Source organism: Gymnoscopelus microlampas (genome assembly GCF_963454915.1).
Source record: "Gymnoscopelus microlampas genome assembly, chromosome: 19".
NCBI classification, from domain to species: Eukaryota; Metazoa; Chordata; class Actinopteri; order Myctophiformes; family Myctophidae; genus Gymnoscopelus; species Gymnoscopelus microlampas.
Genome location: NC_139956.1, coordinates 34,368,159 through 34,389,444, shown reverse-complemented (window position 1 = coordinate 34,389,444; position 21,286 = coordinate 34,368,159). Strand labels below are relative to the sequence as shown.

The following is a 21,286-nucleotide window of genomic DNA, read 5'->3' as shown; positions in this document are numbered from 1 at the left end:
CTCTCTCTCTCTCTCTGTCAGGGGGAGGACCCTGTTGTATCTAGGGTTGGGAAAGACAGGACACTGAGGCTTTAACAACATAGTTTATTACAGAAAGTGGAGAACGAGGGATAAAGGGAAGGAGAGGTATAGGAATGGGCGACAAATGGATAAGAGAAGAAGGAAAAGGATGAGAGGGGGTAACTCTGAGGGTCGCTTTGTTCTTTAAAGTGAGTGTCTGTCTACATCAGTGAATTCTATGTGTCGGGTGTGTGCGCTCTGAGTTGTATGGTCCAATAGAGAGGCCTGGATCTTGTTTGTTCTGAATGTTCAAGGTAACTGGTTCCCGTGCATGAGAGAACATGAGAGTACATGTATGTGTGTGTGTGTGTGTGTGTGTGTGTGTGTGTGTGTGTGTGTGTGTGTGTGTGTGTGTGTGTGTGTGTGTGTGTGTGTGTGTGTGTGTGTGTGTGTGTGTGTGTGTGTGTGTGGGATGGGAGAAAATCCAGCTGTGAACTGGTTACTGTCATATAGGTGAGTCAATATATGGTTTAACCCCCAAAACATTTATACAAAAGGTTTTTCAATGGATTCTGGTAGTATTTGTCATGCTAAATAACATGTTGACCAACATATACGTCCCAGAAAGCCGTCATTTTCAAAATGGCGTCCCAGATGGCTGAAACTGATTTAAATGGTGAAATCAGTATCATCTGAAGGTATTTTTTTTGTGTAACGGTACCACAATAAATTGAGATTTTAAGCTCCCGGCTGCCATTTTGGACGCCATCTTGAAAATGAAGCCTTTCCGGAAGGTGTATTTTCCGAGATTTTTAGTATGTTCATAAGCATGTCTAGAGGTACCAGAATCAAGTGAAAAATCATTCGTATATATTTTTTCTATTGAGATAAATAGACATTTTAACCTTGGCCAGCTGCCATTTTGAACGCCATCTTGGAAATGATGCCTTTCCGGAAGGCATATTTTCCTAAATTTGTAGTACGGTCTTAAGCATGCATAGAGGTACCAGAATCAGTGAAAAATCCTTTGTAACATTTTTTTCCATTTGAGATATAGCCATTTTAAGCTCCCTGCAGCCATCTGGGACGCCATCTTGAAAATGGCGGCTTTCTGGGACGTATATTTTGGTAAACCTTTAGTATGTTATTTAGCATGCCAAATACTACCAAAATCCATAGAAAAACCTTTTGTATCAATTTTTTGGGGGTTAAGTGATTTTTTTTCATAGATTGACTCACCTATCAACTGGCTACATATAGATGCTCAGTGTGTGTTCATCAATCAATAATAATCCGGGGTCGAACGTGAGTTTGTTTGTCCTGTGTGCTTATGGTTAACCGCATGTACTTGTCCTGTGTGTGCTTCCAACTTGAACCTGTGATGATGAAGATGAGGCGATGTATAATGGCGATATATAATGTGTGTGTATGCTACAGATATACTACAAGCCAAAATGTACTGCGTAGGCTGATATGATCATCAACATCGTGGGCTTTAATGCATGATTGTAATGTTTTTTTTTAATTATATATGTATATTCTGATTTTGTTTTAAGATCTGGAGCTATTCACAAAACATTTGGCGCCACCGTTAACGACGCCCACCTAAAGTATTGTGAAGTGTGAAGAGTTGTAGCAGTGAAGCAGACCACCATGTTGAAACCAGTGATCAAGTTACACAGAATAGGTTTGTACCGTTTTACTATAACAGTACTTTATGATGTCAATCATAGTACTAATGTCATACACTGTCCTACTATGTTAGAAAGTACTGTGATAATGGGTACAGCACCAAGTACTCTGACAACGGCTACAACGAGCATAACCGAGAGGCATAATTCCCAACAAAACCGTTCCCAAACGGGCACCGTTCCAATTATAGGCATGTTCCCAACAGGCATAGTTTCCATAGCCTAGAAACCAGACGAATCTGCCCACTCAGTTGTGATTGGATGTTGCTGCCCCCGAAGTTGTGGGACACCAATCAGGGGCCAGTATGCAAATATGGGGCGGGTTTATCACCAGAGGCATTCTCTTTTATCCCCCGGGTTCCACACAGAGATTCCAAGCTATAGTTTCCAGTGGGCACCGTTCCAAATAGGTATCGGCCTATTTCTGTAAAGTTCAAGTTATCTGTCTTATCTGTCTGTCTGTGAGTCTGTCTGGACACACATCCCCATATATGGGCTGGACATGTCCAATGTCAAAGCAAATTGCTGCTGTAAGACAACCGTTTTCTGTTATTATTGATGATGTCATACTAGAACCCGATCAGTGAGATAGACAATCTTATTTTAATGATGTATTATTTTTCTTTTTGTAGATCCGGAGCTATTCATGATACATTTGACACCCAGGCCTGACAACGCCCATCCTAAAGTTCTCCGTCAGAGTGTGAAGAACAGGGTTGTAGCAGTGATGCAGACCACCATGTTGAAACCAGTGATCAAGTTACACAGAATAGGTTTGTACTGTTTTACCATGTTCATTACAAACATTTAGTGTAATAGCTATGTACTGTTTGTCTACACAAGGCCGAAGGCCGAAGGCGTGGCAGAGATGTTTTGCACCCTGGCCTCTTGGTCCTAGAGGCCAAGGAAAAACCTTTGCCCTGCAATTTTCACAACTGCCTTTTATAGTTTCAATAGGAGACCGACTTATGAAAAACATTGTTTTATATTACTCCAGATCTTCCAAATTCCTCTCAAATTGATACACATGATCTCTATAGTCATGTGATCAAGATGGCTCTGTTTGATTTTTCATATTCCATCCTGATTGGCTAAGATTGCCATTTAAAGTTTACAGGAGTGGCCCGTTTTGAACAAAATGCCTCATGAACGCAGCGTCCGATTGCCGTGCAACTTTGCACGCACATTTGCATTAAGTTGAGCAACAAATGCCACCCTTTTAACATTGCCCTAATATAGTGCCACCAGGAGGCCGATTTTAGCAAAACACAGTTGTTATAATATTACTCCTACAGATTTTGTCCAAACATCACGCAAATCGGTACACATTATCTCTATAGTCATGTGATCAAGATGGATCTGTCTGATTCATCATATTCCATCAACATTGCTGGCCCACAATAACCTACCTGACCTGGCGGAGACCTGTAGCCTGGGATCCAGCCTGCTTCACTACGTTCGGCGATTTTTTTCTCACTTCGTTTCTCAGTCTGGAAAGCCTCCTATCTCCAAGGGAGGCGGGACATGCCATACGGCTGAAAACAAGCCGTGGCTTCTGATTAGTCTGTGGTGCGGGGCGGGACAAAAACACCAGTGTGATCGTTGTTATTCGTGATTTGTTTGAACAACATCCAATCACCAACGACGTTGCCTACGTAACATATATAGTTCCAGTGTAGTTCTGCAAAACGAGTCAAAGAGGAGCCTTTCCAGACTGAGAAATGAAGTGAGAAAAAAAAGAATAAAAAATCAGTCAATCAATCAATCAAGGTCTTTACTGCCTGATTTGAATAACATTGGAATGATTGGGTCTAATTCTTTATTATTCTTATGTTATGTTATGTAATTTATTCCCATGTTCTTTCTTTCTTTCTTTCTTTCTTTCTTTCTTTCTTTCTTTCTTTCTTTCTTTCTTTCTTTCTTTCTATCGATCCAGAGCATTTCAAAAAACATTTGACAACCAGCTCTAACAAAAGCCATCCTAAAGTTTTCCATCAGAGTGTGAAGAACAGAGTTGTAGCAGTGATGCAGACCACCATGTTGAGACCAGTGATCAAGTTACACAGAATAGGTATGTGTTGTTTTCCTATACTAGAGGTTCAGGTCGCTACGCAGCCCTCACACCTACGTTGCACCGCCAATCCGGCCAATATGTCTGAGTCGCAGTTTTGGGGGGCTTTGTCAGAGTACCCGTTGTACGTGCAACGGGTACACACACACACACACACACACACACACACACACACACACACACACACACACACACACACACACACACACACACACACACTCACACACGTCGGATTTTCCTTATTTAATCCATTTTTTATTTTCTTTCTTTCTTTCTTTCTTTCTTTCTTTCTTTCTTTCTTTCTTTCTTTCTTTCGATCCAGAGCATTTCAAAAAACATTTGACACCCAGCTCTAACAACACCCATCCTAAAGTTTTCCATCAGAGTGTGAAGAACAGAGTTGCAGCAGTGAAGCAGACCACCATGTTGAAACCAGTGATCAAGTTACACAGAATAGGTTTGTACCGTTTTACTATAACATTACTCTATGATGTCAATCATAGTACTAATGTCATACACTGTCCTACTATTTTAGAAAGTACTGTATTAATGGGTACTGCACTAAGTACTCTGACAACGGCTACAACGAGCATAACCGAGAGACATACTTCCCAACAACATCGTTCCCAAGCGGGCACCGTTCCAATTATAGAAAATGTTCCCAACAGGCATAGTTTCCATAGCTTGGAAACCAGACGAATCTGCCCGCTCAGTTGTGATTGGATGTTGCTGCCCCCAAAGTTGTGGGACACCAATCAGGGGCCAGTATGCAAATATGGGGCGGGTTTATCACCAGAGGCATTCTCTTTTATCCCCCGGGTTCCACACAGAGATTCCAAGCTATAGTTTCCAGTGGGCACCGTTCCAAATAGGTATCGGCCTATTTCTGTAAAGTTCAAGTTATCTGTCTTATGTGTCTGTCTGTGAGTCTGTCTGGACACACATCTCCATATATGGGCTGGATATGCCCAATGTCAAAGAAAATTGCTGCTGTAAGACAACCGTTTTCTGTTATTATTGATGATGTCATACCAGAACCCGATCAGTAAGACAGACAATCTTATTTTAATGATGTATTATTTTTCTTTTTGTAGATCCGGAGCTATTCATGATACATTTGACACCCAGGCCTGACAACGCCCATCCTAAAGTTCTCCGTCAGAGTGTGAAGAACAGAGTTGTAGCAGTGAAGCAGACCACCATGTTGAGACCAGTGATCAAGTTACACAGAATAGGTTTGTACTGTTTCACTATGTTCATTATAAACATTTAGTGTAATAGCTATGTACTGTTTGTCTACGCCAGGCTGAAGGCCGAAGGCGTGGCAGAGATGTTTTGCACCCTGGCCTCTAGGTCCTAGAGGCCAAGGAAAAACCTTTGCCCTGCAATTTTCACCACTGCCTTTTATAGTTTCAATAGGAGACCGACTTATGAAAAACATTGTTTTATATTACTCCAGATCTTCCAAATTCCACTCAAATTGGTACACATGATCTCTATAGTCATGTGATCAAGATGGCTCTGTTTGATTTTTCATATTCCATCCTGATTGGCTAAGATTGACATTTAAAGTTTACAGGAGTGGCCCGTTTTGAACAAAATGCCTCATGAACGCAGCGTCCGATTGCCGTGCAACTTTGCATGCACATTCGCATTAAGTTGAGGAACAAATGCCACCCTTTTAACATTGCCCTAATATAGTGCCACCAGGAGGCCGATTTTAGCAAAACACATTTGTTATAATATTACTCCTACAGATTTTGTCCAAACATCACGCAAATCGGTACACATTATCTCTATAGTCATGTGATCAAGATGGATCTGTCTGATTCATCATATTCCATCAATATTGCTGGCCCACAATAACCTACCTGACCTGGCGGAGACCTGTAGCCTGGGATCCAGCCTGCTTCACTACGTTCGGCGGATTTTTTTTCTCACTTCGTTTCTCAGTCTTGAAAGCCTCCTATCTCCAAGGGACATGCCATACGGCTGAAAACGAGCCGTGGCTTCTGATTAGCCTGTGGTGCGGGGCAGGGCACAAAAACACCAGTGTGATCGTTGTGATTCGTGATTTGTTTGAACAACATCCAATCAGCAACGACGTTGCCTATGTAACAAATGTAGTTCCAGTGTAGTTCTGCAAAACGAGTCAAAGAGGAGCCTTTCCAGACATGAAATTGAAATGAAGTGAGAAAAAAATATCAGTCAATCAATCAATCAAGGTCTTTACTGCCTGATTGGAATAACATTGGAATGATTGGGGCTAATTCTTTATTATTCTTATGTTATGTTATGTAATTTATTCCCATGTTCTTTCTTTCTTTCTTTCTTTCTTTCTTTCTTTCTTTCTTTCTTTCTTTCTTTCTTTCTTTCTTTCTATCGATCCAGAGCATTTCAAAAAACATTTGACAACCAGCTCTAACAACAGCCATCCTAAAGTTTTCCATCAGAGTGTGAAGAACAGAGTTGTAGCAGTGATGCAGACCACCATGTTGAGACCAGTGATCAAGTTACACAGAATAGGTATGTGTTGTTTTACTATACTAGAGGTTCGGGTCGCTACGCGGTCCTCACACCTACGTTGCACCGCCAATCCGGCCAATATGTCAGAGTCACAGTGTCGGGGGCTTTGTCAGAGTACCCGTTGTACGTGCAACGGGTAAACACACACACACACACACGCACGCACGCACGCACGCACGCACACGCACACGCATACGCACACACAAACACAAACTAAAAATATAGCTGCAAGCAGCAATGAGCGGTTTCGAGAATAATGGCAGACTGGCAGACTGGCAGACTGTGACAGAGTGGCAGACTGGCAGACTGTGACAGAGTGGCAGACTGGCAGACTGTGACAGACTGGCAGACTGGCAGACTGTGACAGACTGGCAGACTGGCAGACTGGCAGACTGGCAGACTGTGACAGAGTGGCAGACTGGCAGACTGTGACAGAGTGGCAGACTGGCAGACTGTGACAGAGTGGCAGACTGTGACAGAGTGGCAGACTGGCAGACTGGCAGACTGTGACAGAGTGGCAGACTGGCAGACAGACAGACTGTGACAGAGTGGCAGACTGGCAGACTGGCAGACTGGCAGACTGGCAGACTGTGACAGAGTGGCAGACTGGCAGACAGACAGACTGTGACAGACTGGCAGACTGGCAGACTGGCAGACAGTGACAGAGTGGCAGACTGGCAGACTGGCAGACTGTGACAGAGTGGCAGACTGGCAGACTGGCAGACAGACAGACTGGCAGACTGGCAGACAGACAGACTGGCAGACTGGCAGACAGACAGACTGTGACAGACTGGCAGACTGGCAGACAGTGACAGAGTGGCAGACTGGCAGACTGGCAGACTGTGACAGAGTGGCAGACTGGCAGACTGGCAGACAGACAGACTGTGGCAGACTGGCAGACTGTGACAGAGTGGCAGACTGGCAGACTGTGACAGAGTGGCAGACTGGCAGACTGTGACAGAGTGGCAGACAGACAGACAGACAGACAGACAGACAGACAGACAGACTGTGACAGAGTGGCAGAGTGGCAGACAGACAGACAGTGACAGAGTGGCAGACTGGCAGACTGGCAGACAGACAGACTGTGGCAGACTGGCAGACAGACAGACAGACAGACAGACAGACAGACAGACAGACAGACAGACAGTGACAGAGTGGCAGACTGGCAGACAGACAGACAGACAGACAGTATGGCAGACTGGCAGACTGGCAGACTGGCAGACAGACAGACAGATAGTGGCAGACTGGCAGACAGACAGACAGACTGTGACAGAGTGACAGAGTGGCAGACTGGCAGACTGGCAGACAGACAGACAGTGACAGAGTGGCAGACTGGCAGACAGACAGTGACAGAGTGGCAGACTGACAGACAGACAGTGACAGAGTGACAGACTGGCAGACTGGCAGACAGTGACAGAGTGGCAGACTGGCAGACAGACAGACAGACAGACAGTGACAGATTGGCAGACAGACAGTGACAGAGTGAGAGAGAGGCAGACAGATAGACAGGCTACCAGGAGTATGTTTGTAACAAAGTAAGAATTCCAAATAATGATCACCTCAATGCATTGTTGGGGACAGGGATCAAACCAGCGACCTAATGGATTCACAGGCTGCCTCTCTTCTCATTGAGCTAGAGATATGGCCTCCCTGATGGTGTCTGTTGATATCTATAGGTTTTTCCGTCTGTTATGGACCAAGCCTCTGTTTCGCTAACTACTGTAGATCACTGATTCACAAAACATTTACCAATAAAGTTTTTTTTTTGTGTGAAAATAGTCGATCTACAAGCTCACAACGCGTTGCTATCTGAAAAGTTGTGAGATTGTAGATCGGCTATTTTCACAAGAAAGTATGTCATACATAAAAAACAACTACTCTCAAAAAAGCATTTCATGTTCTTGTTTAAAAATTGCACATGTCTGAATTAACAGGGTCATGTTTTGTATAATGCAATATAAATGTAAACTGTAATAAGTGGGATTTGAACCAGGGACCTTCGGCACATGAGGCTCACACTCTACTGGTGGAGCTATTGAATCGACAGCATTAGATAGTGAGAAAGGAGAATCCAACAACACAAAACAAAAGGGCAAATGAATTACGTCATACATTGAAAATAACTACTTTCAAGTATGCATTTCTCGTTATCTTTAACAATTGCACATGTATTGATACAGTCATTTTGTGTGCAATGCAATTGAGTTGAGGTCTGCATGAGGTGAGATTTGAACCAGCGACCCTGTGGTATCAAGGCAGATGATTAAGCCATTGGCCCAACAGACCCGAACTGATGAAAAGGGAGTTCACACACATGACACACTTTCACGCAAATTGCTCAGAAATGCTGGATTTAAATGTTTTTCAAACTGCTCAAAATTGCAGACAATCTAAGGGCGGAGCTTACTGGTCAAAGTGATAGATATGTTCCTCATTGATACAGTCATGTTATGTGCAATGCAATTATAATGAAGTCTACCTGAGGTGGTATTCGAACCAGCAACCCTGTGGTTTCAAGGCAGATGATTAAGCTATCAAGCTATTGAACCTACACATCTGAACTAGTGAAAAGGGAGTTCACACACATGACACACTTTCACGCAAATTGCTCAGAAATCCTGGATTTAAATGTTTTTCAAACTGCTCAAAATTGCAGACAATCTAAGGGCAGAGCTTACTGGTCAAAGTGATACATGTGTTCCTCATGAGTCAAGGCACATGTGTAAGCAGGTTTAACGGCTGTCGGCCAAACGAGGCATGACTTTTGCCTGTTTAAAGTTTGCATTTTCAAAAAATTGCTATAGCGCCCCCCTTTGACCAATTGGAGTAAGATTGGTTTCAGTGATACTTGGAATGACCTTCTACAATATTGCAAAGTGTCAAACAAATGCGAGTCTGCATGTATGTTTTAGGGGCAGATGAATAATTGTCATAAAACTGCAATTTTCATTGGCTTATAAAAGCTTAACGTTTTCACTTATGGAAAATCCGCTTGCTCACGTCTGTCGGCATTGGTCCAAAGTTCATGTGTATACAGTTTCGTACAGATTGCTCAATCTGTACGAAGGAAGAGTCTTTTTTACTGCTTTTCATAGAATTCGAAATGGTGGGAGATCTAAAGGTCAGAGGTCAAAAGTCAGAGTGTGAAAGTTGTTAGGCATGAGGAGACGCATGTGTGCATCGAAGTTTCATGGCTGTGGGTCAAACAGGGCATGAGTTGTACCTGTTCAAAGTTGGCATATTTCAATTGAGTGCTACAGCGCCACCCTTTGGCCAATGTTTGTGAGTTTCGGGTTTTCGCCGTTTGGCATAGCCCTCTACCATATTGCCGAATTTCATAAAAAGTGACCACGCGGTTAGGCCAGAACTGGCAAAACCGGCGGAAGAATAATGAACTCTTACAGATGTAATAGGGTTCGAAGCCTGATAGGCTCTCGAAAACTAATAATAGTGAAAGCCAAGGAATGCAATAAGGCTTCGAAGCCTTACAGGCTCTCGAAACCTTAAAAAGAGGGAATGAAGTACATCATACATTGAAAACAACTACTCTCAATAAGCATTTCATTTAACAATTGCATGTTTATTCATTGATACAGTCATGTTGTGTGCAATGCAATTGAGTTGAGGTCTGCATGAGGTGAGATTTGAACCGGCGACCCTCTGGTATCAAGGCAGATGATTAAGCCATTGGGCCAACAGACCCGAACTGATGAAAAGGGAGTTCACACACATGACACACTTTCACGCAAATTGCTCAGAAATAGTGGATTTAAATGTTTTTCAAACTGCTCAAAATTGCAGACAATCTAAGGGCGGAGTTTACTGGTTAACAATTGCACATGTATTCATTGATACAGTCATGTTGTGTGCAATGCAATTATAATGAATTCTACATGACGTGGGATTCGAACCAGGAACCCTGTGGTTTCAAGGCAGATGATTAAGCCATTGGGCCAACAGACCTGTACTAGTGAAAAGGGAGTCTACACACATGACACACTTTCACGCAAATTGCTCAGAAATCCTTGGTTTAAATGTTTTTCAAACTGCTCAATATATTTCGGAATGGAAACTAGTGGAAAATAGTCGATCTACAAGCTCACAACGCGTTGCTATCTAAAAAGGTGTGAGATTGTAGATCGGCTATTTTCACAAGAAAGTATGTCATACATAAAAAACAACTACTCTCAAAAGCATTTTGTGTTATTGTCTAAACATTGCACATGTCTGAATTAACAGGGTCATGTTTTGTACAATGCAATTTAAATGTGAACTGTAATAAGTGGGATTCGAACCAGGGACCTTTGGCACATGAGACTCACACTCTACTGGTGGAGCTATCCAATACACAGCCTTAGACAGTGAAAAGGGAGAATCCAACAAAACAAAACAAAAGCGCGAATGAAGTACGTCATACATTGAAAATAACTACTTTCAAGTATTCATTTCTCGTCATCTTTAACAATTGCACATGTATTCATTGATATAGTCATGTTGTGTGCAATGCAATTATAATTAAGTCTACCTGAGGTGGGATTCGAACCGGCTACCCTATGGTTTCAAGGCAGATGATTAAGCGATCAAGCTATTGAACCAACACACCTGAACCTGTGAAAAAGGGCCTCAAACATGTATTTGACACAGTTTCATGCAAATTGCTCAGAAATCCTGGATTTAAATGTTTTTCAAACTGCTCAAAATTGCAGACAATCTAAGGGCAGAGCTTACTGGTCAAAGTGATACATGTGTTCCTCATGAGTCAAGGCACATGTGTAAGCAGGTTTAACGGCTGTCGGCCAAACGAGGCATGACTTTTGCCTGTTTAAAGTTTGCATTTTCAAAAAATTGCTATAGCGCCCCCCTTTGACCAATTGGAGTAAGATTGGTTTCAGTGATACTTGGAAGGACCCTCTACAATATTGCAAAGTGTCAAACAAATGTGAGTCTGCATGTATGTGTTAGGGGCAGATGAATAATTTTAAAAAAGCTGCAATTTTCATTGGCTTATAAAAGCTTAACGTTCTCACTTATGGAAAATCCGCTTGGTTACGTCTGTCGGCATTGGTCCAAAGTTCATGTGTATACAGTTTCGTACAGATTGCTCATAAATCCCAGGAGGAGTAGGCTTTTTACTGCTTTTTACTGCTTTTCATAGAATTCGAAATGGTGGGAGATCTAAAGGTCAGAGGTCAAAAGTCAGAGTGTGAAAGTTGTTAGGCATGAGGAGACGCATGTGTGCATCGAAGTTTCATGGCTGTGGGTCAAACAGGGCATGAGTTGTACCTGTTCAAAGTTGGCATATTTCAATTGAGTGCTACAGCGCCACCCTTTGGCCAATGTTTGTGAGTTTCGGGTTTTCGCCGTTTGGCATAGCCCTCTACCATATTGCCGAATTTCATAAAAAGTGACCACGCGGTTAGGCCAGAACTGGCAAAACCGGCGGAAGAATAATGAACTCTTACAGATGTAATAGGGTTCGAAGCCTGATAGGCTCTCGAAACCTAATGACCCATCTACAATTTGAGTAAAAGTACTTTAAGCACTTGAAAGTTACTTCAGTGAGTAAAAATATTTAAAAGTAAATACATTGAGTAAAAATACTTAAAAGATGTTTCTGCCATCATAAAGTTCTTTTAAAGCATTCTTAGGCTAATAATAGCTTAATGAAATGAACTCATCGAAGCAGGGCCGGCCCTAAGATTTTCATGGCCCTAAGCAAGATTAGGAGATAGATGAAATAATTACGATATGACTTTTTTTTTTCTTTTTTATAGCAGCAGCCGGCCCTGGGTGGGATTAGTAATAATTATAGTAATAATAAACTGTATTTGTAAAGCACCTTTCATGACATGAAATGCATCTCAAAGTGCTTTACAGAGCAAGAATACAATAACAGCAGAAGTACAAATGATTTAACATTAAAGCAAAAAAGAAAAGCAAAAGCATAAAACAACATTAAAATAATATCAAAACTTGCTCTGCACAGTGCATGTCTGCATGATGATTAAATAAGTAATGAATCAATACAGAAGTTATTGGCCAAATCTATTAATCCAGGGGTATTCAACTAGATTAGGCAGGGGGCCACAACTGTAAAATAATTTGGAGTTGGGGGCCACACAGTGCGCACACAATTTGCGCGCACGCGCGGGTCTAGTTCGGTCTAATTCGGGTCTAATTCGGTTCTATTTGACCAATATAAATCAACCTTTTTTCGGGTCTAATTCAGTCTAATTCGGTTCTATTTAAGGTTCTAAGTTAAGTTCCAATGAAAGATGGCCTTTCAAGAACTAATGAAGGATAAATAATTTGTACTGTTTTAACTTTGATAACATAAAAACGAACATATATTTACATAAATAATAATTATGAAAATAAAAAAAATAAAAAATAAAAAAAGTTTTTTTTTTGGAATATGGCCAGGGGCCACAAGGAAGCTCCTCGCAGGCCGCACGTGGCCCGCGGGCCGCCAGTTGAATAAATTAATCCATTAATGTATGTTATTGTTGAAGTTGACTTTATATCCTGAATTAATGGTATTTCAATTTCAGATCAGTCTATGGAGTCCAGACTGCAGGTGAAGAAGAACTCTCCAGACACAGCCACGTCTGTTTCTAATAAACAGAAGGAACATGGAGACCACCAGGACCTCGGTAAGTTTCATACTCTGTTTCTTTTCTTTATCTGCTGAACATCGTCTTTCACTTCTAATGTAAAACTGGAGATTAATGTTGATGATTATTTTATTTCTCACTTGTACAAAATTCAAAAATTCAAATTTCGTCAAAGATATAGACACGGACGAAACAGACCTTTCTTGTAATATAGGCTTTGAAATTAGATGCTGATTAATGCACAAAGCTGGCTCTTATGATGTCTGTGTTTTCTCTGTCAGATACCTGTCGTGTCCTGTCCTCAGTTAAACAAAGACGGTGGTGCTGTGACCAATGTGGACAAAGCTTCACCTCAGTTTATCATCTAAAAGTACACCGGCAAATTCACTCCGGAGGGAAGCCTTACTGTGAACAATGTGGCAAAATCTTCAGTGTAAAATCTAGCCTCGTACAACACCAGAAGATTCACACTGGAGAGAAGCCATTCAGCTGTGAAATATGTGGGAAGTGTTTTACTCATGTTGTACTCTTAAAAAGACATAAGTATGTACATACTGGAGAGAAACCTTACTGCTGTGACCAGTGTGAGAAAAAGTTCAAACAATTGTCTCATCTAAAACAACACCAGAACATTCACAATAGAGAGAAGCCTTACTGCTGTGACCAGTGTGGGAAAAGCTTTCATAGACTGGAACATCTCAAAATACACCAGCGTATTCACACCGGAGAGAAACCTTACAGCTGCGGCCAATGTGGGGACAAGTTTACTCAAATGTGTAATCTCAGAACACACCAGAGATTGCACACTGGAGAGAAGCCTTACTGCTGTGACCAATGTGGGAAAAGCTTCAGACAAAGGCCTCACCTTGTGAAACACAAGAGAATTCACACTGGAGAGAAGCGTTACTGCTGTGACCTATGTGGGAAAAAGTTTGGTGACATGCGTTGTCTCAAAGAACACCAGAGAATTCACACTGGAGAGAAGCCTTACTGCTGTGACACATGTTGTAAAATGTTCAGTACATTGTCTAGTCTCAAAGTACACCAGCGATCTCACAGTGGACAGAAGCCTTACTCCTGTGACCAGTGTGGGAAAAAGTTCACTACATCATCTGGTCTCAAAGTACACCAGATAATTCACACCGGAGTAAAACCTTACAACTGTGCCCAGTGTGGTAAAAGGTTCACTCAAAGGGATAGTTTAAAAAAACACCAAATGATTCACACTGGAGAGAAGCCTTACAGCTGTGACCAGTGTGGGAAAAGATTCAGTACATTGTCTTCTCTCAAAAAACACCGCCGAATTCATACTGGAGAAAAGCCTTATAGCTGTGACCAATGTGGGAAAAGGTTTACTCTAAAACCAGATCTCAAAATACACCAACGGATACACACTGGAGAGAAGCCTTACAGGTGTGTCCAGTGTGGTAAAAAGTTCAGAACATCTTATAGTCTCAAAGTACACCATAGAATTCACACCGGAGAGAAACCTTACTGCTGCGACCAGTGTGGGAAAAGGTTTAGTAAATTGTCTCACCTCGTACAACACAAGATAAATCACACCGGAGTAAGGTCATTCAGCTGTGAACAGTGTGGGAAAAGCTTCACTCAAAAGTCAATCCTTGTACAACACAAAAAAATTCACACTGAAGAGAAGCCTCACAGCTGTGACCAATGTGGGAAGAAGTTCAATAGATTGGATTCTCTAAAAACACACCAGAGAATTCACACTGGAGAGAAGCCTTACTGCTGTGACCAGTGTGGGAAAAGGTTCGCTCTAAAGGCGGATCTCAACAAACATCAAAGAATTCACAGTGGAGAGAAGCCTTACTGCTGTGACCAGTGTGGGAAAAGGTCCACTACATTGTTTAGTCATAAAGTACACCAGAGAATACACACTGGAGAGAAGCCTTACTGCTGTGACCAGTGTGGGAAAGGTTTTACTGTATCATCTCACCTCGTACAACACAAGTTAACTCACACTGGTGTGAAGCCATTCAGCTGTGAAATGTGTGGGAAGTGTTTTACTCAGCATGTACACTTAAAAACTCATCGCTGCATCCATACTGGAGAGCTTACTAATGTGACCCATCCAGGACCATCTCTGTTAAACAGGAGGAACCTGAAGACCCCCCCCAGTAAGATCATTCTCACTGTTTATTTATTTTTGTCACATCCAAGCTGCTAATAGTTCCACTATAGACTCTCTAGAAGTGTTAACTTGTTTTTTACCTTGCCTGGCCAGCTAACTGGCCTGGATGTTGAGTAGAGGTCAGGGAAAGAATTGATTATAAGATGCATCGCAATGCAGCCGTGCACGATTCTGCATCAATGCAGAGACGTAATGTATCGCGCGAGCGAAATCTCCGACTTTTGGGCGAAATGTCTGGGCGAAATATCCGACTTTTTGGGCGAACGTCCGGCCGGGCGAAATGACTGGTATTCTTTCAAATACCCACTACAGTTGAAACAAATACAAGCCCGGGTCACTATTAGAGGAAATACGGTAGCTGCACCTATGCTCTGGATTTTAAGTACAAACAAACAAACAAAATGGCTTCTACAGTATTGTATTGTTTGCTTATTAGACATAACTTAGAACATTTAATTGTCTACTCAATGTTCTACCCAGTGTGAGTTTCATGCATGTCAACATGTCCTGTCTTACTTTGCCATCCAATGTGTGTGGCAGCGGTGGCCTAGTGGTTAGAGGGGCGGCCTTGATACCGGAAGGTCCCTAGTTCGATTCCCCAATTCATCACATCAATCATGAATCACCGCTGAATAGCCCTTGAGCAAGGCTTCCATGCAGGGTCCGGCTGGAAACAAGTTTCGTACTTAGTCCGACACCCTGGGTAAACAACAAACTTTGCTTTGCTTTGCTTTGCTTTGCTTTGCTTTGTTCACCTCTCTCACAGGCTCCGTTAAGCAGCTCTGAGTCATCTGATGATTGATGTCCAGCTACCAGGGTCCTCTGGACATCCAGGAGGATAAGGAGCGCCGTCTAAAGCGGACTTGAGCCACGAGAGGCCCCGCAGAGTCGCTGTGCCGAGCGTTGCGAAGTCCACTTCAGCCGTCCCAGCGCTGTTCGAGTTATATGTCCCGATAGGGACAGAATCGTAACTCATAGGGTACCCCCCCCCCCCCTTACAGTCAAACGTTTGACATTTGGGAGTGAGAGTGTGTTATATTTACAAGTCTAGAGCAGTGGTCTTCAACAGGGGGTCCGGGACCCCTAGGGGGTCCTCAGAGCTACTACAGGGGGTCCGCCAAATATTTGTGTGATAGGATTTAGTTTTTTTACATTAACCACTTGAACCCTAGAATTCCTTTTCTGAGGGCAACATTAGCCGAAAATAGACGATCTACAAGCTTTTTATGAAAATAAATAATCAGTACTGGGTTTGGTGATGTTCTATATTGTCTGAATCAGCTTTGTTTGCGTTTGTTTATGTGCTAACAGAGTGAATGTGAGAGCTGTTTCACTGTACAATGTAAATTAACGAGGAGCATATTTTGAATTATCAATTTCTAATCAAGGGAGCACTTATTTTTGATTTCTTGTCCACCTTTGGAGTTACATCATGGCAACCCAAACCTCTACCAAAGTGGTCTTGCCCTTTAAGATAGTCAAAGAGACAGTGCTCTCAATACCCTCATACCTGTGTAACTACTTCTCTAAAGATGGTACCACACACATTTAGAACAAACATGGGACAGTTCTCGTTCTACTGCTCTGCCACCAAAATGTGGAATGCCCTGATACCATCCATTAAAGGATGTGTAAGAACAAAAAGAAACATCTATCAGGAGACCACAAGGGGATGCAAATGCAATGTTCCATCTCTTTGTACATATAGTGTTTGTATTGGTTGATGACATGTATTTTTGTGTATAATGTTTGTGCAATGTTGATGAGTTTAATACAGGACCACAATGGAAACAAGTCCCCAGTATGTTTTTGTGTTATTTACTGTACCATGTGCTATTTACATTTCTGACAAAGGTATTCAATCAATAAAAGCACACAATGCCAGTTGAGGATGATTGACTGGACATATCTGAACTATATGTGTGAAAGTGTTGTTTATTGTCATGCATGGGAAGGCATTTCCTGGCAGAATAATTTAGAATGAAGAAGTTCAAAAATACAAGAGGGACAGGCGTAGCTGCCTGGCCATTAACATTGTTCATTGCAACCTGAAGAAGTTGCAAAGATGCAAGAGGCCTCCTTACTGTACTTAATGTCCAAATAGAGGTTCATTTCATCCACTAGAGGGCAGCATAAGACAACAAAATTATCACATATTGAACTCCATTTGTCTTCATATATAATGGCCATTTCGGTATTGTGTGCAGTTGCAATGTAACATAATAGACAGAGCCAGCTCTGACACATTTAGTGTATAAGCAAGAGGTTCTGTACTTTCTGTATTTTATTTTATTTGTTTCCGGTTCCAAGCTTTATGCGTATACTTGTTGAATATACTGTATAGTGCAAATATTAGTAAAGAAAAACAATGCGATCCTAATTCGCGTTTTCAGAGTAACACAAAACGCTGACATCATTCATTTGCAAAAATGAATAGGAAGGTGCATAACTACCCATGTACTAGTCTGGGAGGCATTGCCTCGGAGTTTGGACAGCGGGGGCGCGGCCACTGCGTTGTGATTCAAATCAACAGCCAATGAAGAAAAGGGGGCGGGATCCACATGCAGTGGGTGTTGCATCTAAATAGGATCGACGGGAAGCAATTTCCCCTTGAGAAATTTCGGCCGCCATTGTTGTGTACTGCTGTTTGCCTCTCGTCTGACTTTTTACACGAGTTGCACAGCTCCAGACCGGTAAGAGGCGTGTCCGCTCAGATTCAGAGCGTAAATTACATCCCGCCCACAAATCCCAGGGCTCTGGCCCAGAAGTTCCTCGCCGAGCCGGCGAAAACTTCTGGGAACTCAGATTACCCATGTACCTGTCAAACCACTTCAAAAGAGTGAGAACACAGGGAGCTCCACTGATCTCATTCCCCCTAGATCCGGCACAAACATGGGGACAAATTCATTGTACTGTTATGCCACCAAAATGTGGAATGCCCCCACCAACAGCCATCAAAAAGTGTGACTCCCAATTCCCTCCTTCAAAACCGCCATGAAGAGCACCTGTCTGTAATTTGCAACTGGACTTAGACAAGTCTTCTAGCTTGCCAAAAGAAATGACCCTCCAACAGTTTTTCTGTCAATATACTTTCTTGTATAGTTTTGTATCTCTTTATATGTCTTGATGAATTGAATACATACTGTAGGACCACAATGGAAACAAGCCCCCAGGGCTTATTGTGTTATCCATTTAGCATTATTAGTTAGAAGCAGTTAGAAGCAGATATGTAACTTTAATCTGTGCTGCAAACTGTACAAATTTGTATTCAATCAATCAATCAAACCTCTTAAGCTTAGTTTATATTAAGCCTCATTGCTCATGGCTTTTATACTTAATACATGTCTCAATGACAAGGATCATGTCTCCATTGCAACAGTGTGAGCCAGTAGAAGTTTCAGGAGTTAAAGCCAAGTGTCTCTCAGCCTGAGAGACTTTAAATGACATTAATGAGCCTCAAAGGCCTTGTCTTACACAGTATGAATACGACTTTAGGTCCTAATGTGAGGTAGGAGAGTTTTTATTCATTTAGAAACCGACTTTCAGTGTGATTATATTATTATTATTATTGTCTCCGCCAGGAGACATTGTTTTCACTTTCCACATGTCAAGCTAACATTGGTCAAGCCTCACGTGACACGTGACAATACGGTGAAATAGTGTGATCTGATTGGCTAGTGACGTATAGCGGCCTATAAATACATTTGTCACTTTGAAAGAGTCTTAGCCTCTTTCAAAGTGAGGTAAGACAGGAATAATCACACTTACACAGACAGGACAGATAGGACACTTACATAGGACACTTACATAGACAGGACGGATAGGACACTTATACAGACAGGACGGATAGGACACTTATACAGACAGGACGGATAGGACACTTATAGAGACAGGACGGATAGGACAGTTATACAGACGGATAGGACACTTGTGTCATGTTACTATGACACAGTAACATGTTCTATTTTTTGTAAGAATTAGAACATAAGAAGTAGAACATTCCCAACATTCCCAAGTCTGCTGGCGGAGACTTGTGCTCCGAGGAGCACTTTTTCTAGTTATTATTATTATTGTCTCCGCCAGGAGACTACGTTTTCGTTCTCGTCCTTCCGTGTGTCCACCAAGCTAACATTGGTCAAGCTTCACGTGACACGTGACAATATGTTGAAAGGGTGTGCTGTGATTGGCTAGCGAGACGCATGATGAAATAGTGGGAACAGCCTATCCTAATCTCAGACACACTTGTATGTATGGCCCAACAGGGGTCTTTGGGGGGTACCAGGGGGTCCCCAGCAAAATTAGTTGATATAGCGTCACAATAATTTTAACCACTTACCCATATTTCATACTTTGGCTATTCACAAATAGCAGACCTATAGGCTCATAGCGCGGCTTGCAGATCTGCTATTTTTGAAAAATCCCTGGCACAAAATATTTTTGAGATGGGGGGGGGGGGGTCCACAGCCAAATACATATAATTTTGGGGGTCCTTGACATGAAAAAGTTTAAGAACCACTGTCCTGAACACCCATGCAGGCACACACACACACACACACACACATACACGCGCGCGCGCACACGCACGCACGCACGCACGCACGCACGCACGCACGCACACACACACACACACACACACACACACACACACACACAGCTCAGAGCAGAAAGGATACGCATTCCTAATCTATTACTAGCTGTCATTCTTGGCTTAGGGCCTGCCAAGGCTCTCTTAGCTCAGTTGCGGATCTCTCACTCACTCACTCTCTCACTCTCTCTCTCTCTCAGGGAGGAGGACCCAGAATCTGCGCATTATGATCATCAACATCGAGGGCTTTAATGCATGATTGTAATGATAGATGAATAGATCCTGATTTTGTTTTAAGATCCGGAGCTGTTCACAAAACATTTGTTGCCGCGGTTAACAACGGCCACCCTACAGTTTTCCATCAGAGTGTGATCACACTCTGACTTCGAAGAACAGAGTTGTAGCAGCGATGCAGACCATCATGTTGAAACCAGTGATCAAGTTACATAGGATAGGTATGTACTGTTTTACTATGTTCATTATAAACATTTAGTCTAATGGTGTTGTAGCAATTGTAAGAATATTGAAACTTTTGTCGTTGACTGTACAACCAACACCATTTTTATTCACAAGCATATTAACTGCCAAGTGTGCCAAGGGGCAGCAAAATGGCATCATAACAGACCGTTGCCAGATTTTGAAGAAACAAGCAACTAGGCCACATGAGCGCACACACACACACACACACACACACACACACACACACACACACACACACACACACACACACACACACACACACACACACACACACACACACACACACACACACACAACATTAGGAAGCAAGCCCAAATAAGCAACTACACTTTAGAAACAAGCCCAAAAACCCGCAACCCGCAACTACCAATATTTACAAGCGACTTTACAGAGAAAAAAAAAAGCCCAAAGTCACTTATAATAAGCGGACATGGCAACACTGATCCAGCCACGCAGTATCTCCCTCTTAACCTATTCAAACCAGGAACGCGCATCTGTGTAACCACTTTATCCATATTTTATACTTTGGCTATTAAAAAATAGCTGATATACAAGCACAGCACCGAGTGCCACGCTATGAGCTTGCAGATCTGCTATTTTTGAAAAATATTTGAATATATATATATATAGGTCTATATATATAAATATATATTTTTTTAAGGAAACGTTTTTGACGAAAATATTTGCTTCTGGAGCAAAATATTTTGAGTTGGGGGTCGCGGTCAAATACTTAGGCCTAAATTCGGGGGTCCTTGCATGAAAAAGTTTGAGCACCACTGACGTAGCAACAATATGTGTTTCAGAAAACTGTTGGGATTTAGAGGACATGCGTAGAATTGGTCTCAGATCTAAATGGGTTAAAGCAAATGGGTTAGTGGCTTTAAATGGGTTATTCACAAATAGCAGACCTATAAGCTCATAGCGCGGCTTGCAGATCTGCTATTTTTGAAAAATCCCTGGCACAAAATATTTTTGAGATGGGGGGGGTCCACAGCCAAATACATATAATTTTGGGGGTCCTTGACATGAAAAAGTTTAAGAACCACTGTCCTGAACACCCATACAGGCACACACACACACACCAGCGCGTGCACGCACGCACGCACGCACGCACGCACGCACGCACGCACGCACGCACGCACGCACACACACACACACACACACACA

At 42.3% G+C, this 21,286-nt stretch overlaps 2 protein-coding genes across 5 annotated transcripts in view; both read left to right on the top strand.

Moving 5' to 3' along the window:
• LOC311035428 (uncharacterized protein) overlaps positions 1–21,286 on the top strand; it is a 159,599-nt gene that overhangs the window by 51,128 nt on the left and 87,185 nt on the right. The window contains exon 1 of one of the 4 annotated variants that reach the window (XM_084043613.1): positions 20,039–20,094. The exons of the other annotated variants lie outside the window; for them this stretch is intronic. Within the exon in view, the coding sequence (XP_083899739.1) occupies positions 20,049–20,094 (46 nt within the window). The 5' untranslated portion in view covers positions 20,039–20,048. Of the gene's footprint in view, positions 1–20,038; positions 20,095–21,286 lie in introns of those variants that run through there. 4 annotated transcript variants of the gene reach the window in all.
• LOC311035106 (uncharacterized protein) lies at positions 87–19,898 on the top strand (the record flags this gene model as incomplete). Its single annotated transcript, XM_084043187.1, has 9 exons — positions 87–209; positions 1,557–1,687; positions 2,324–2,464; positions 3,628–3,762; positions 4,857–4,997; positions 6,154–6,288; positions 12,840–12,941; positions 13,184–15,040; positions 19,840–19,898. Exons 2-9 carry the CDS (start codon positions 1,654–1,656, stop codon positions 19,896–19,898), a joined length of 2,604 nt encoding a protein of 867 aa, XP_083899313.1. The 5' UTR covers positions 87–209; positions 1,557–1,653.